Source organism: Oncorhynchus keta, chromosome 14 (genome assembly GCF_023373465.1).
Source record: "Oncorhynchus keta strain PuntledgeMale-10-30-2019 chromosome 14, Oket_V2, whole genome shotgun sequence".
Taxonomy (NCBI): Eukaryota; Metazoa; Chordata; class Actinopteri; order Salmoniformes; family Salmonidae; genus Oncorhynchus; species Oncorhynchus keta.
In genome coordinates this window covers 7,524,220-7,541,338 of record NC_068434.1, presented here as the reverse complement: position 1 = coordinate 7,541,338, position 17,119 = coordinate 7,524,220, and the positions used below count along the sequence as shown (strand labels likewise).

The 17,119-nt window shown below is 44.2% G+C and overlaps 1 protein-coding gene across 1 annotated transcript in view; it reads left to right on the top strand.

The window, feature by feature from the left end:
* The window catches only part of LOC118380010 (extracellular matrix organizing protein FRAS1-like), a 423,703-nt gene that overhangs the window by 122,594 nt on the left and 283,990 nt on the right, over positions 1-17,119 (top strand). The window contains 1 exon segment of the mRNA XM_052462665.1: positions 13,211-13,303. Coding sequence (XP_052318625.1) covers positions 13,211-13,303 — 93 coding nt within the window.

Genomic DNA, 17,119 nt, shown 5'->3' with positions numbered 1-17,119 from the left:
AGGGAGGGAGGGAGGGATGGGAGGGAGGAGGGAGGGAGGAGGGAGGGAGGGAGGGAGGGAGGGAGGGAGGGAGGGAGGGAGGGAGGGAGGGAGGGATGATTAATGAATGAGGGAGGGAGGGAGGGAGGGAGGGAGGGAGGGAGGGAGGAGGGAGGGAGGGAGGGAGGGAGGGAGGGGAGGGAGGGAGGGATAGGGAGGGAGGGAGGGAGGGAGGGAGGGAGGGAGGGAGGGAGGGAGGGAGGGAGGGAGGGAGGGAGGGAGGGAGGGGGAGGGAGGAAGGGAGGATAGATTAATGAATGAGGGAGGGAGGGAGGGAGGGAGGGAATGAGGGAGGGAGGGAGGGAGGGAGGGAGGGAGGGAGGGAGGGAGGGAGGGAGGGAGGGAGGGGAGGGAGGGAGGGAGGGAGGGAGGGAGGGAGGGAGGGAGGGAGGAGGAGGTTGGGAGGGAGGGAGGGAGGGAGGGAGGGAGGAGGGAGGGAGGGAGGGAGGGAGGGAGGGAGGGAGGGGAAGGGGAGGGATGAGGGAGGGGGAGGGAGGGAGGGGGGAGGGAGGGAGGGGGAGGGAGGGAGGGAGGGAGGGAGGGAGGGAGGGAGGGAGGGAGGGAGGGGAGGGAGGGAGGGGAGGGAGGGAGGGGGAGGGAGGGAGGGAGGGAGGGAGGGGAGGGAGGGGGAGGGAGGGAGGGAGGGAGGGAGGGAAGGAAGGATGGATGAATGGGAGGGAGGGAGGGAGGGAATGAACTAATAAATGAATGGAGTAATAATTAACAAAGGATTGAAGTAATTAATGAATAAAGGGATGGGAAGTAGGGAATGAATTAAGGACAGGATTTAGTAATTAATTAATAAATGCATTTAGTAATTAATAAATAAAGGAAGGATGGTAATTAATTAATAAAACAAAGGATTAAGTCATTAATTAATAAAGGAATGAAGTAAGTAATTAATTAATTAATTAATGTAGTAATTAATTAATAAAGGATTTAGGTAATTAATTAATTAAGTAATTAATTAATAAAGGAATTAAGTAATTAATTAATACATGAATTTAGTAATTAATTAATAAAGGAATTCAGTAATTAATTAATAAAATGAATTAAGTCATTAATTAATAAATTAATTTAGTAATTAATTAATAAATTAATTAAAGTAATTAATTAATAAAGGAATTAAGTAATTAATTAATAAATGAATGAAGTAATTAATTAATAAAATAATTAAGTCATTAATTAATAAAGTAATTAAGTAATTAATTAATCAATTAATTAAGTAATTAATTAATAAAGGAATTAAGTAATTAATTAATAAAGGAATGTAGTAATTAATTAATAAAGAAATTAAGTCATTAATTAATAAAGGAATTAAGTCATTAATTAATAAAGGAATTAAGTAATTAATTAATAAAGGAATTAAGTAATTAATTAATAAAGGAATTACGTCATTAATGAATAAAGGAATGAAGTAATTAATTAATAAATGAATTTAGTAATTCATTAATAAAGGAATGAAGTAATTCATTGATAAAGGAATGAAGTAATTAATTCACAAAGGAATTTAGTAATCCCCCCCTCCTTCTTCCCCTTTCAGTTCTCTTGTTCTGATGAAGTAATCGAGACATCAAGATATCAACACTGTTAGGGTATCCCATCCAACCTCCCCTCTAACCTGTGCCATCCCATCCAACCCCCCTCCAACCTGAGCTATCCCATCCAATCCCCCACTCTCCTGAGCCATCACATCCAACTCCCCCTCTAACCTGAGCCATCCCATCCAACCCCCTCCAACCTGAGCTATCCCATCCAATCCCCCCACTCTCCTGAGCCATCCCATCCAACCCCCCTCCAACCTGAGCTATCCCATCCAATCCCCCACTCTCCTGAGCTATCCCATCCAAGGAATCTCCCCTAAGCCATCCCATCCAAGTCCCCCCTCCAACCTGAGCTATCCCATCCAATCCCCCCACTCTCCTGAGCCATCACATCCAACTCCCCTCTAACCTGAGCCCTCCCATCCAAACTCCATCTAACCTGAGCCATCCCATCCAATCCCCCCACTCTCCTGAGCCATCCCATCCAACCCCTCCAACCTGAGCTATCCCATCCAATCCCCCCACTCTCCTGAGCCATCCCATCCCACCCCCCTCCAACCTGAGCTATCCCATCCAATCCCCCCTCTCTCCTGAGCTATCCCATCCAACCCCCCCTCTCCCCTGAGCCATCCCATCCAACCCCCCTCCAACCTGAGCTATCCCATCCAATCCCCCACTCTCCTGAGCCATCCCATCCAACCCCCCTCCAACCTGAGCTATCCCATCCAATCCCCCCACTCTCCTGAGCCATCACATCCAACTCCCCCTCTAACATGAGCCCTCCCATCCAAACTCCATCTAACCTGAGCCCTCCCATCCAAACTCCATCTAACCTAAGCCATCCCATCCAACCCCCCCTCTCCCCTGAGCCATCCCATCTTCTCTTCCCTGAGACCACTACCAATGCCTAATGAATTCTGCTCCACTGACAGGCAGTCTAATACTAATTACTAATTACTAATCTAATACTAATTACTAATCTCCTCTCCTCATCAAGCCCAACAAACCCTATCTCCTCCTCGCTCCTCTCCTCCTTTCTCCTCTCCTCCATCAAGCCCAACAAACCCTATCTCCTCCTCTCTCCACTCCTCTCCTCCTTTCTCCTCTCCTCCATCAAGCCCAACAAACCCTATCTCCTCCTCTCTCCACTCCTCTCCTCCTTTCTCCTCTCCTCATCAAGCCCAACAAACCCTATCTCCTCCTCTCTCCACTCCTCTCCTCCTTTCTCCTCTCCTCCATCAAGCCCAACAAACCCTATCTCCTCCTCTCTCCACTCCTCTCCTCCTTTCTCCTCTCCTCATCAAGCCCAACAAACCCTATCTCCTCCTCTCTCCACTCCTCTCCTCCTTTCTCCTCTCCTCATCAAGCCCAACAAACCCTATCTCCTCCTCGCTCCTCTCCTCCTCGAGCATCCCATTGGTTCATGCAGGTGCCGGAATGCCCATCATGCATGAAGGATCCCTCCTCTCCTGCGGGCTGCAGTTGCATACTATTACCTCATTCTCCTCGCTCCTCTCCTCCTCCTCTCTCCTCTTTTCCTCCTCTCTCCTCTCCTCCAAACCCTCCTCTTTTCTCTCTTCCACCTCTCTCCTCCTCTTCTCTCCTCTCTTCCCAACCCCTCTCCCCCTCCTCTCCCTCCTCTTCCTCTTCTCCTCTCTCCTCTCCTCCTCCCCTCTCTCCCTCTTTCTCCTCTCTCCTCCTCCCTCTCCTCCTCCTCTTCTCTTTCCTCTCTCTTCCTTCTCTCTCCTCTCTCCCTCCTCGCTCATCTCCTCCTCCTCTCCCTCTCCCTCCCTCCTCCTCTCTCTCCTCCTCCTCTCTCTTTCTTTTCTCTCTTCCTCCTCTCTCCTCCTCTCTTTCTCCTCCTCTCCTCCTTCTCTCTTCCTCCTCTCTCCTCTCCTCCCCCCTACTCTCTCCTCTCTTCCTCTTCTCCTCCTCTCTCCTCTCTCTCTCCTCTCCTCCTTTTCTCCTCCGCTCTCCTCTCCTCCTCCTCTCCTCTCTTCCTCTTATCCTCCTCTCTTCTCCTCCTCTCCTCCACCTCTCCTTTCTCCTCCATCAGTCCCACCAATCCATGTCTTCTAACAGGTCTCCTCCACAGTTCTTAATAAATATTTTAGTTTCTGAACATTAAACATGTTCCTTATGTCATTCATTTAACAGAGATAACCATTACTTATCCCTCCCTCTCTGTCTCTTTGATGTATTCCCTGAAAATAAATATACATTTTTCACTGGAGGGTTGGAATAATAAGAAAATAGTAAAGATTTGATCATATATTTAACTAGGATAGTCAGTTAAGATCACATTCTTATTTACAATGATGGCTTACCAGAGAACAGTGGGTTAAAACTGCCTTGTTCAGGGGAAGAACGACAGATTTGACCTTGTCAGTTCTGGGATTCGATCCAGCAACCTTTTGGTTACTAGTCCTATGCTTTAATCATTCGGCTACCTAGATGGTATGGACAGTGTATTCTGTATGGATGGTGTATATGGTATAGATGGTATATATCTTAGAGATGGTATAGAGGTTATAGATGGTATAGATGGTGTAGATGGTATAGATGGTGTATATGGTATAGATGGTGTATATGGTATAGATGGGTTAGATGGTATAGATGGTATAGATTGTGTATATGGTATAGATGGTATAGATGGTATAGATGGTGTATATGTTATAGATGGTATAGATGGTGTATATGGTATAGATGGTGTATATGGTATAGATGGTATAGATGGTGTATATGTTATAGATGGTATAGATGGTATAGATGGTATAGATGGTGTATATATAGATGGTATAGATGGTGTATATGGTATAGATGGTATAGATGGGTTAGATGGTATAGATGGTATAGATTGTGTATATGGTATAGATGGTATAGATGGTATAGATGGTGTATATGGTATAGATGGTATAGATGGTTTAGATGGTATAGATGGTATAGATGGTGTATATGGTGTATATATAGATGGTATAGATGGTGTATATGGTATAGATGGTATAGATGGGTTAGATGGTAGAGATGGTATAGATTGTGTATATGGTATAGATGGTATAGATGGTATAGATGGTGTATATGGTATAGATGGTATAGATGGGTTAGATGGTATAGATGGTATAGATTGTGTATATGGTATAGATGGTATAGATGGTATAGATGGTGTATATGTTATAGATGGTATAGATGGTGTATATGGTATAGATTTTGTATATGGTATAGATGGTGTATATGGTATAGATGGTATAGATGGGTTAGATGGTATAGATGGTATAGATGGTATAGATTGTGTATATGGTATAATAATAATATATGCCATTTATATGGACGCTTTTATCCAAAGCGACTATATGGTGTATATGGTATAGATGGTTTAGATGGTATAGATGGTATAGATGGTGTATATGGTATAGATGGTATAGGTGGTGTATATGGTATAGATGGTATATATGGTATAGATGGTATAGATGGTGTATATGGTGTATATGGTATAGATGGTATAGATGGTGTATATGGTATAGATGGTATAGATGGTATAGATGGTGTATATGGTTTAGATGGTATATATGGTATAGATGGTATAGATGGTGTATATGGTTTAGATGGTATATATGGTATAGATGGTATAGATGGTGTATATGGTATAGATGGTATAGATGGTATAGATGGTATAGATGGTGTATATATAGATGGTTTAGATGGTATATATGGTATAGATGGTATAGATGGTGTATATGTGTATATGGTATAGATGGTATAGATGGTGTATATGGTATAGATGGTATAGATGGTATAGATGGTGTATATGGTTTAGATGGTATATATGGTATAGATGGTATAGATGGTGTATATGGTATAGATGGTATAGATGGTATAGATGGTGTATATGGTATAGATGGTGTATATGGTATAGATGGTATAGATGGTGTATATGGTATAGATGGTATAGATGGTATAGATGGTGTATATGGTATAGATGGTATAGATGGTATAGATGGTGTATATGGTGTATATGGTATAGATGGTATAGATGGTGTATATGGTATAGATGGTATAGATGGTATATATGGTGTATATGGTATAGATGGTGTATATGGTATAGATGGTATAGATGGTATAGATGGTGTATATGGTATAGATGGTATAGATGGTATAGATGGTGTATATGGTATAGATGGTATAGATGGTATAGATGGTATAGATGGTATAGATGGTGTATATGGTATAGATGGTATAGATGGTGTATATGGTATAGATGGTATAGATGGTATAGATGGTATAGATGGTATAGATGGTGTATATGGTATAGATGGTATAGATGGTGTATATGGTATAGATGGTGTATATGGTATAGATGGTATAGATGGTATAGATGGTATAGATGGTATATATGGTGTATATGGTATAGATGGTATAGATGGTATATATGGTATAGATGGTATAGATGGTGTATATGGTATAGATGGTATAGATGGTATAGATGGTGTATATGGTATAGATGGTATAGATGGTATATATGGTATATATGGTATAGATGGTATAGATGGTATATATGGTGTATATGGTATAGATGGTATAGATGGTGTATATGGTATAGATCAGGGGTGTCAAACATAGACGGGTGTATATGGTAGGAGGTTCGTTCAGGCCCGCAGGATAATTTGAAAGTGGAAAAAATGCATAAAAGACATGGAATTAATATTTTTAATGGTATATTCATGGATTATATGGCACTCTTTCCATAGAGAAGACAAGCCGCATCACTGAGACAGACTGAAAACAGTAGATGGTATAGATGCGCCATCTGCTGCTTGTTACGACGTTGGTATACCTTGGTCTCTATCTCCGCTACACCCTCATTAGCCAAAATGGTTATCCAAACGGATGGTAGAGATGGTGTAGAATTTTAAAGAAAAATGGACCACGTCCTATTTATTTACAGAGATGCACGGAAAACCTTTGTGCTTGGTGTGTTTGCAACAAGTTTCGGTATTGAAGGAATATAATATTACGCCACTAGAGACTCATCACAGAAAAATATAACGGCTTGCAAGGTACTGAGAAGGATAAGATTAACGAATTGCTGGCGGGTCTGATGAAACAGCAGTCAACTTTCATCCAGATGAAGTCAGTGAAGCAGCGGTAAAAGCCAGCTACCTAATTGGTAGTGAAATAGCATTAGATGGTATAGATGGTGACTTTGTTAAACGATGCATGATGAAGGCGGCTGAACTTGTATGTCCCGAGAAGTATAGCTTTTGCCAATATTAGCCTGACGAGGAATACTATAGCAGAGAGGATTTGAACTATCGGCAGATTTAGACAGTCAATTGAAACAGAGAGTCAAGTCATTTATTGCATTTTCCGTGGTATAGATGAGTATCACAGACGTGGCCCAACTGGTATTTATTGGTAGTTGATGAGACATTGACTGTTACTGAAGAGTTTCTTGAGTTGGTGCCAATGATGGACACCAGATGGTACATTTTCGGCTCTGTCGTTGCTGCATTGGACAGAGTTGGTGGACTGGTCCGCGCTGTCAGCCTGGCTACAGACGGCGCGCCATCCATGGTCGGAAAGAAAGCAGGTGTCGCGATGGTTCAAAGACAAAGTACAAGCCTTTAGATGGATAGATGTTTCTGGACATTTACTGTATTTTGCACCAGGAGGCATTGTGTTGCAAGTGCTGAAAATGGACCACGTCATGGTATAGGTGGTTGTTCGCACTGTAAATTTCATCCGGTCCAGAGGTCTGGTATAGATGGTTTGACAAACTTCTCAGCGACAGATGGTATACCCACAGCCTGCCATACCAGACTGAAGTGAGATGGTTAGCCGAGGCGCTGTGCTGGCATTTCTTTGATCTACAAGAGGAAATCGGACAGTTCATGGAGAAAAAGGAAAACCGGTGTTGGAATTACAATCTCAGGAATGGCTACGGGACCTTGCATTCTTGGTTGATATTACTGAACACTTGAACAATCTGAACAAAATGTTGCAAGGCCGCAAAAGTTGTCACACAGTTTTCTGACAACATACATGCATTTAAGTTGAAGCTGACTTTGTGGGAGATGCAACTGGCAAATGGCAACCCTGCTCATTTCCCTGTCTGAGAGATGTGTGTGACCAGACCTGATGGACATGAAACGGTACAAAGACAAAATTGCAGGACTACTGCGGGAGTTTGAGAAACGTTTTCAGGTATTTGGTGAACTTGAGACAGAATTTTCAGTTTTTCGCTCACCTTTCACAGTTAAAGATGCCGGTCGAAATTCAGCTAGAGATAATTGATTTGCAGTGTGATGCAGATTTGGCAAATTTGCCTCTGTAGGTCTGGACAGATTTTATCAGTATCTACTACCAGGGTATGATATTTTGGTTATTTATAGCAGAGTATGGTATATTTAATGGTGGTATGACATCTGGTATAGATGGTATAGATGGTGTAAATGAGTTTGACATGGTATAGATGGTATAGATGGTATATATGGTGTATATGGTATAGATGGTATAGATGGTATATATGTGTATATGGTATAGATGGTGTATATGGTATAGATGGTATAGATGGTGTATATGGTATATATGGTATAGATGGTGTATATGGTATAGATGGTATAGATGGTATAGATGGTGTAGATGGTATAGATGGTATAGATGGTATAGATGGTATAGATGGTATAGATGTATAGATGGTATAGATGGTATTGATGGTATAGATGTTATAGATGTATATATTTATCGAGGGATGATTTATCTAAATCAAATCAAATCAAATTTTATTTGTATAGATGGTTAGCAGATGTTAATGCGAGTGTAGCGAAATGGTGCTTGTGCTTCTAGTTACAATGCAGTGATAACCAACAAGTAATCTAACTAACAATTCCAAAACTACTGTCTTATACACAGTGTAAGGGATAAAGAATATGTACATAAGGATATATGAATGAGTGATGGTACAGGGCAGCATACAGTAGATGGTATAGTACAGTATATACATATGAGATGAGTATGTAGACAAAGTAAACAAAGTGGCATAGTTAAAGTGGCTAGTGATACATGTATTACATAAGGATGCAGTCGATGATATAGAGTACAGTATATACGTATGCATATGAGATGAATAATGTAGGGTAAGTAACATTATATAAGGTAGCATTGTTTAAAGTGGCTAGTGATATATTTACATCATTTCCCATCAATTCCCATTATTAAAGTGGCTGGAGTTGGGATCAGTGTCAATGTCAGTGTGTTGGCAGCAGCCACTCAATGATGGTGGCTGTTTAACAGTCTGATGGTGAGATAGAAACTGTTTTTCAGTCTCTCGGTCCCAGCTTTGATGCACCTGTACTGACCTCGCCTTCTGGATGATAGCGGGGTGAACAGGCAGTGGCTCGGTGGTTGATGTATGATGATCTTTATGGCCTTCCTGTAACATCGGGTGGTGTGGTGTCCTGGAGGGCAGGTAGTTTGCCCCCGGTGATGGTGTGCAGACCTCACTACCCTCTGGAGATGGTTGAGGGCGGAGCAGTTGCCGTACCAGGCGGTGATACAGCCCGCCAGGATGGTGTGCATCTGTATAGTTTGTGAGTGCTTTTGGTGACAAGACAAATTTCTTCAGCCTCCTGATGGGTTAGAGGGCTGCTGCGCCTTCTTAGATGGTTTGAGTGGACCAATTCAGTTTGTCTGTGATGTGTATGCCGAGGAACTTAAAACTTGCTACCCTCTCCACTACTTTTCCATCGATGTGGATAGGGGTGTTCCCTCTGCTGTTTCCTGAAGTCCACAATCATCTCCTTAGTTTTGTTGACGTTGAGTGTGAGGTTATTTTCCTGACAGATGGTACCTCCTAGGCCGTCTCGTCGTTGTTGGTATATCAAGCCTAGCACTGTTAGATCGTCCGCAAATGATGATTGAGTTGGAGATGCGTGTATACGCATAGATGGGTGAACAGGGAGTACAGGAGAGGGCTATACCCTTGTGGGGCCCCGTGTTGAGGATCAGCGGGGAGGAGATGTTGATGCCTACCCTCACCACCTGGGGGCGGCCCGTCAGGAAGTCCAGTACCCAGTTGCATAGGGCGGGCTCGAGACCTAGGGTCTCGAGATGACGAGCTTGGAGGGTACTATGGTGTTGAATGGAGCTGTAGTCGATGAACAGCATTCTCACATAGGTATTCCTCTTGTCCAGGTGGGTTAGGGCAGTGTGCAGTGTGCAGTGTGGTTGAGATTGGTCTGTGGACCTATTTGGGCGGTAAGCAAATTGGAGTGGGTCTAGGGTGTCAGGTAGGGTGGAGGTGATATGGTCCTTGACTAGTCTCTCAAAGCACTTCATGATGACGGAAGTGGTGCTACGGGCGGTAGTCATTTAGCTCAGTTACCTTAGCTTTCTTGGGAACAGGAACAATGGTGGCCCTATTGAAGCATGTTTAGACTGGTATAGGGATTGATTGAATATGTAGAACGCATATTTGGCCAGCTGGTCTGCATGCTCTGATGGGCTAGATGGCCGTCTGGGCCTGCATGGACGATTTATCTAGGGGATTTATCTAGGGGTGGTATCTAGATGATTTATCTAGGGATGATTTATCTAGGGATGATTTATCTAGGGGCGATTTATCTAGGGATGATTTATCTGGTTTAACTAGGGATTTATAGATGGATTTATCTAGGGGATTTATCTAGGGTTTATCTATGGGCGATTTATCTAGGGGCTATTTTTCTAGGGGCTATTTATCTAAGGCAGTCATCTCAAAATACTGTAGCTGCTGTAGGTAAGAAACCACATATCTTAGTCATAGTAAGTACAACTTCTTGGATTTATCCAGGGGCGATTTATCTAGGGGGATTTATCTGTTTATCTAGGGGCGATTTATGTATAGATTTATCTAGATTTATCTAGATTTATCTATGGTTTATCTAAGGGTGATTTATCTAGATGGTTTAGATGGTGATTTATCTAGGGGATTTATCTAGGGGGATTTATCTAGGGAGATTTATCTAGGGCGATTTATCTAAGGGTGATTTATCTAGGGGGATTTATCTAGGGGGATTTATCTAGGGGGATTTATCTAGGGAGATTTATCTAGGGATTTATCTAGGGGATTTATCTAAGGATGGATTTATCTAAGGATGATTTATCTAAGGATGATTTATCTAGATGGCGATTTATCTAGGGGGATTTATCTAGGGGATTTATCTAGGGAGATTTATCTAGGGATTTATCTAGGGGCAATTTATTTGGGGCGATTTATCTAGGGATTTATCTAGGGATTTATCTAGGGCGATTTATCTAGGGTTTATCTAGATTTATCTAGAGGCAATTTATCTAGGGGTTTAGATGGTATATTTATCTGGGGTTTATGGTATAGATTTATCTAGGGGCAATTTATCTAGGGATTTATCTAGATTTGGATTTATCTATGGTATTTATCTAGGGACGATTTATCTAGGGATTTATCTAGCGGTGATTTATCTAGGGATTTATCTGGATTTATCTTGGGTTTATCTAGGGGTGATTTATCTAGGGCGGTTTATCTAGGGGTATTTATCTAAGGGATATTTATCTAAGGACGATTTATCTAAGGACGATTTATCTAAGGGCGATTTATCTAGGGCCGATTTATCTAGGGGCGATTTATCTAGGGATGATTTATCTAGAGGCAATTTATCTAGGGGCAATTTATCTAGGGCGATTTATCTAGGGATTTATCTGGGGATTTATCTATAGATTTATGGTTTATCTAGGGGTGATTTATCTAAGGGCGATTTATCTAGATGGATTTATCTAGATGATTTATCTAGGGGATTTATCTAGGGATTTATCTAGATTTATAGGGTTTATCTAGGGGTGATTTATCTATGGTTTATCTGGCGATTTATCTATATAGATGATTTATCTAGGGATTTATCTAGGGCGATTTATCTAGGGACGATTTATCTGGATTTATCTATGATTTATCTAGGGATTTATCTAGGGGTATTTATCTAGGGGCGATTTATCTAGGGATTTATCTGATGATTTATCTAGGGTTTATCTAGGGGGATTTATCTAAGGATAGATTTATCTAAGGGCGATTTATCTAGGGGTGATTTATCTAGGGCGATTTGTCTAGGGATTTATCTAGGGGGATTTATCTAGGGTTTATCTAGATGGATTTATATAGGTATAGATTTATCTAGGGATTTATCTAGGGGGATTTATCTAGGGGATTTATCTAGGGATTTATCTGGGGCGATTTATCTAGAGGGATTTATCTAAGGGCGATTTATCTAGGGGGATTTATCTAGGGATTTATCTAAGGGCGATTTATCTAGGGGTGATTTATCTAGGTATAGATTTGTCTAGGGATTTATCTAGGGGGATTTATCTAGGGTTTATCTAGGGGCGTTTATATGGGGTATATTTATCTAGGGATTTATCTAGATGGATTTATCTAGGGGGATTTATCTAGGGTTTATATAGGGGGATTTATCTAGGGATTTATCTAGGGGATTTATCTAGGGGATTTATCTAGGGATTTATCTAGATTTATCTAGATTTATCTAGGGTTTATCTAGGGGGATTTATCTAGGGGCGATTTATCTAGGGGCGGTTTATCTAGGGATTTATCTAGGGTGATTTATCTCGGGTTTAGCTAGGGGTGATTTATCTATATGGTTTATCTAGGGCGATTTATCTAGATGGATTTATCTAGGGATTTATCTAGGGGTGATTTATCTAGGGGCGGTTTATCTAGGGGTGATTTATCTAGGGGCGGTTTATCTAGGGACGATTTATCTAGGGTTTATCTAGCGATTTATCTAGGGATTTATCTAGGGGTGATTTATCTCGGGTTTAGCTAGGGGTGATTTATCTAGGGGCGGTTTATCTAGGGGTGATTTATCTAGGGGCGATTTATCTAGGGGCGATTTATCTAGGGGTGATTTATCTAGGGATTTATCTAGGGGCGATTTATCTAGGGGCGATTTATCTAGGGGCGATTTATCTAGGGATTTATCTAGGGGCGATTTATCTAGGGTTTATCTAGGGGGTTTATCTAGGGGCGATTTATCTAGGGATTTATCTAGGGGCGATTTATCTAGGGGCGATTTATCTAGGGATTTATCTGGGGCGATTTATCTAGGGTTTATCTAGGGGCGATTTATCTAGGGATTTATCTAGGGATTTATCTAGGGGCGATTTATCTAGGGCGATTTATCTAGGGATTTATCTAGGGGCGATTTATCTAGGGTTTATCTAGGGGCGATTTATCTAGGGGCGATTTATCTAGGGGCGATTTATCTAGGGGCGATTTATCTAGGGTTTATCTAGGGCGATTTATCTAGGGTTTATCTAGGGGCGATTTATCTAGGGTTTATCTAGGGGCGATTTATCTAGGGGCGATTTATCTAGGGGCGATTTATCTAGGGGAGATTTATCTAAGGCAGTTATCTCAAAATACTGTAGCTGCTGTAGGTAAGAAACCACATATCTCAGTTATAGTAAGTACAACTTCTTCCATTAAAGCATTAAAGTCAGTAAGAAAAGACAAGTAAATATTTGTTTGTTTAAATTGTATGGCTTCCTCTTACATTCTTGCATTATCAGACTCACTAATACTGTATTCCCTCTGTCTCTCTCCTCAGGGAGAGAGATTGAGGATCCCTCCCAACCAGTGTTGTCCAGAGTGCCTGCCCTCCTCCCAGGGCTCATGTCAGCATGATGAAGCTGTTTATGAGGTCAGTCAATGACACGTAACGCTGTGGAGGACCAGAGGAAAAACTCTGCCGTCTCCCCTCCTCCCCCTCCACTCTCTTCTTCCCTCTCTTATCCTCTCCTCTACCTCTGTCCCCCTCCTCTCGCTTCTTCCCTCTCTTATGCTCTCCTCTCCTCTACCTCTGTCCCCCTCCTCTCTCTTCTTCCCTCTCTTGTCCTCTCCTCTACCTCTGTCCCCCTCCTCTCTCTTCTTCCCTCTCTTGTCCTCTCCTCTACCTCTGTCCCCCTCCTCTCTCTTCTTAGGGGCTTGTCCTCTCCTCTACCTCTGTCCCCCTCCTCTCTCTTCCCTCTCTTATCCTCTCCTATACCTCCGTCCCCCTCCTCTCTCTTCCCTCTCTTATCCTCTCCTATACCTCCATCCCCCTCCTCTCTCTTCCCTCTCTTATCCTCTCCTATACCTCCATCCCCCTCCTCTCTCTTCTTCCCTCTCTTATCCTCTCCTATACCTCCGTCCCCCTCCTCTCTCTTCCCTCTCTTATCCTCTCCTATACCTCCATCCCCCTCCTCTCTCTTCCCTCTCTTATCCTCTCCTATACCTCCATCCCCCTCCTCTCTCTTCCCTCTCTTATCCTCTCCTATACCTCCATCCCCCTCCTCTCTCTTCCCTCTCTTATCCTCTCCTATACCTCCGTCCCCCTCCTCTCTCTTCCCTCTCTTATCCTCTCCTATACCTCCATCCCCCTCCTCTCTCTTCCCTCTCTTATCCTCTCCTCTACCTCTGTCCCCTCCTCTCTTATCCTCTCCTATACCTCTGTCCCCCTCTCTCTCTTCCCTCTCTTATCCTCTCCTATACCTCCATCCCCTCCTCTCTCTTCACTCTCTTATCCTCTCCTCTACCTCCATCCCCCTTCTCTTCCCTCTCTTATCCTCTCCTATACCTCCGTCCCCTCCTCTCTCTTCCCTCTCTTATCCTCTCCTATACCTCCATCCCCCTCCTCTCTCTTCCCTCTCTTATCTCTCTCTATACCTCCATCCCCCTCCTCTCTCTTCCCTCTCTTATCCTCTCCTATGTCCCCCTCCTCTCTCTTCCCTCTCTTATCCTCTCCTATACCTCCGTCCCCCTCCTCTCTCTTCCCTCTCTTATCCTCCCTCTACCAGTCTCTTATCCTCTCCTATACCTCTGCTCTCTTCCCTCTCTTATCCTCTCCTATACCTCCATCCCCCTCCCTCTCTTCCCTCTCTTATCCTCTCCTCTACCTCTGTCCCCTCCTCTCTTATCCTCTCCTATACCTCCGTCCCCCTCCTCTCTCTTCCCTCTCTTATCCTCTCCTATACCTCCACCCCCTCCTCTCTTCCCTCTCTTATCCTATCCTCTACCTCTGTCCCCTCCTCTCTTATCCTCTCCTATACGTCCCCCTCCTCTCTCTTCCCTCTCTTATCCTCTCCTATACCTCCATCCCCCTCCTCTCTCTTCCCTCTCTTATCCTCTCCTATACCTCCGTCCCCCTCCTCTCTCTTCCCTCTCTTATCCTCTCCTATACCTCCACCTCTTCACTCTCTTATCCTCTCCCCCTCCATCCCCCTCCTCTCTCTTCCCTCTCTTATCCTCTCCTATACCTCCGTCCCCTCCTCTCTCTTCCCTCTCTTATCCTCTCCTATACCTCCATCCCCCTCCTCTCTCTTCCCTTCTTATCCTCTCTATACCTCCATCCCCCTCTCTCTCTTCCCTCTCTTATCCTCTCCTATACCTCCGTCCCCCTCTTCTCTCTTCCCTCTCTTATCCTCTCCTATACCTCCGTCCCCCTCCTCTCTCTTCCCTCTCTTATCCTCTCCTCTACCTCTGTCCCCTCCCTCTTATCCTCTCCTATACCTCCGTCCCCCTCCTCTCTCTTCCCTCTCTTATCCTCTCCTATACCTCCGTCCCCCTCCTCTCTCTTCCCTCTCTTATCCTCTCCTCTACCTCTGTCCCCTCCTCTCTTATCCTCTCCTATACCTCCGTCCCCCTCCTCTCTCTTCCCTCTCTTATCCTCTCCTATACCTCCACCCCCCTCCTCTCTCTTCCCTCTCTTATCCTCTCCTATACCTCCATCCCCCTCCTCTCTCTTCCCTCTCTTATCCTCTCCTATACCTCCATCCCCCTCCTCTCTCTTCCCTCTCTTATCCTCTCCTACCTCCATCCCCCCATCCCCCTCTCTCTCTCTTACCTCCGTCCCCTCTCTTCTTCCTCTCTTATCCCTCCTATACCTCCATCCCCCTCCTCTCTCTTCCCTCTCTTATCCTCTCCTATACCTCCATCCCCCTCCTCTCTCTTCCCTCTCTTATCCTCTCCTATACCTCCGTCCCCCTCCTCTCTCTTCCCTCTCTTATCCTCTCCTATACCTCCGTCCCCCTCCTCTCTCTTCCCTCTCTTATCCTCTCTCTACCTCTGTCCCCTCCTCTCTTATCCTCTCCTATACCTCTGTACCCCTCCTCTCTCTTCCCTCTCTTATCCTCTCCTATACCTCCATCCCCCTCCTCTCTCTTCCCTCTCTTATCCTCTCCTATACCTCCATCCCCCTCCTCTCTCTTCCCTCTCTTATCCTCTCCTATACCTCCGTCCCCCTCCTCTCTCTTCCCTCTCTTATCCTCTCCTATACCTCCGTCCCCCTCCTCTCTCTTCCCTCTCTTATCCTCTCCTCTACCTCTGTCCCCTCCTCTCTTATCCTCTCCTATACCTCTGTCCCCCTCCTCTCTCTTCCCTCTCTTATCCTCTCCTATACCTCCATCCCCCTCCTCTCTCTTCCCTCTCTTATCCTCTCCTCTACCTCTGTCCCCTCCTCTCTTATCCTCTCCTATACCTCCGTCCCCCTCCTCTCTCTTCCTCTCTTATCCTCTCCTATACCTCCATCCCCTCCTCTCTCTTCCCTCTCTTATCCTATCCTCTGTCCCCTCTCTTACCTCTGTCCCCCTTCCTCTCTTATCCTCTCCTATACCTCCATCCCCCCCTCTCTCTTCCCTCTCTTATCCTCTCCCCTCGTCTTCTCTTCCTTATCCTCTCCTATACCTCCATCCCCCTCCTCTCTCTTCCCTCTCTTATCCTCTCCTATACCTCTGTCCCCCTCCTCTCTCTTCTTCCCTCTCTTATCCTCTCCTATACCTCTGTCCCCCTCCTCTCTCTTCCCTCTCTTATCCTCTCCTATACCTCCATCCCCCTCCTCTCTCTTCCCTCTCTTATCCTCTCCTATACATCCATCCCCCTCCTCTCTCTTCCCTCTCTTATCCTCTCCTATACCTCTGTCCCCCTCCTCTCTTATCCTCTCTGCCTAATGCCCAATTGTTTTCTTGTTAGTCTCCACTTTTCTCCTACTCACAGAGTTTGTTGGCTGACATCTTGTTTTAGGTAGAACAAAGCCACCTTGGCCAGAGTTTAGGATTCCATTGGTGTCGCTTAAGGCTCAAGTGTCTTTAACACTTTGACAAGGCTCTACTGATGGGGTTTGAGAGGATCCTCCTGGGCCCTTTCAAGGCTTAGCTAACTGAGTTGGTGAAGGGGAGAGCAGAGGAGAGAAGCGTGAGAAAATGTAGTGGGTTGACTAACGGGCTACATGTATGTGGTATAAGGATAGCATGTTAACTTGTGTTGTTGTTCATTCGTTTAGGGTTGAGGCTATAGGGAGTTGAGATACTAGCGAATTGTAACGCCAGGGTAGTGGGTTCGATTCCCGGGACCACCCATACGTAGAATGTATGCACACATGACTGTAAGTCGCTTTGGATAAAAGCGTCTGCGAAATGGCATATATTATTATATTATTATCACATGTTCCCTCTCTCTCTCTGTTCATGTTGTCTCTTTCTCT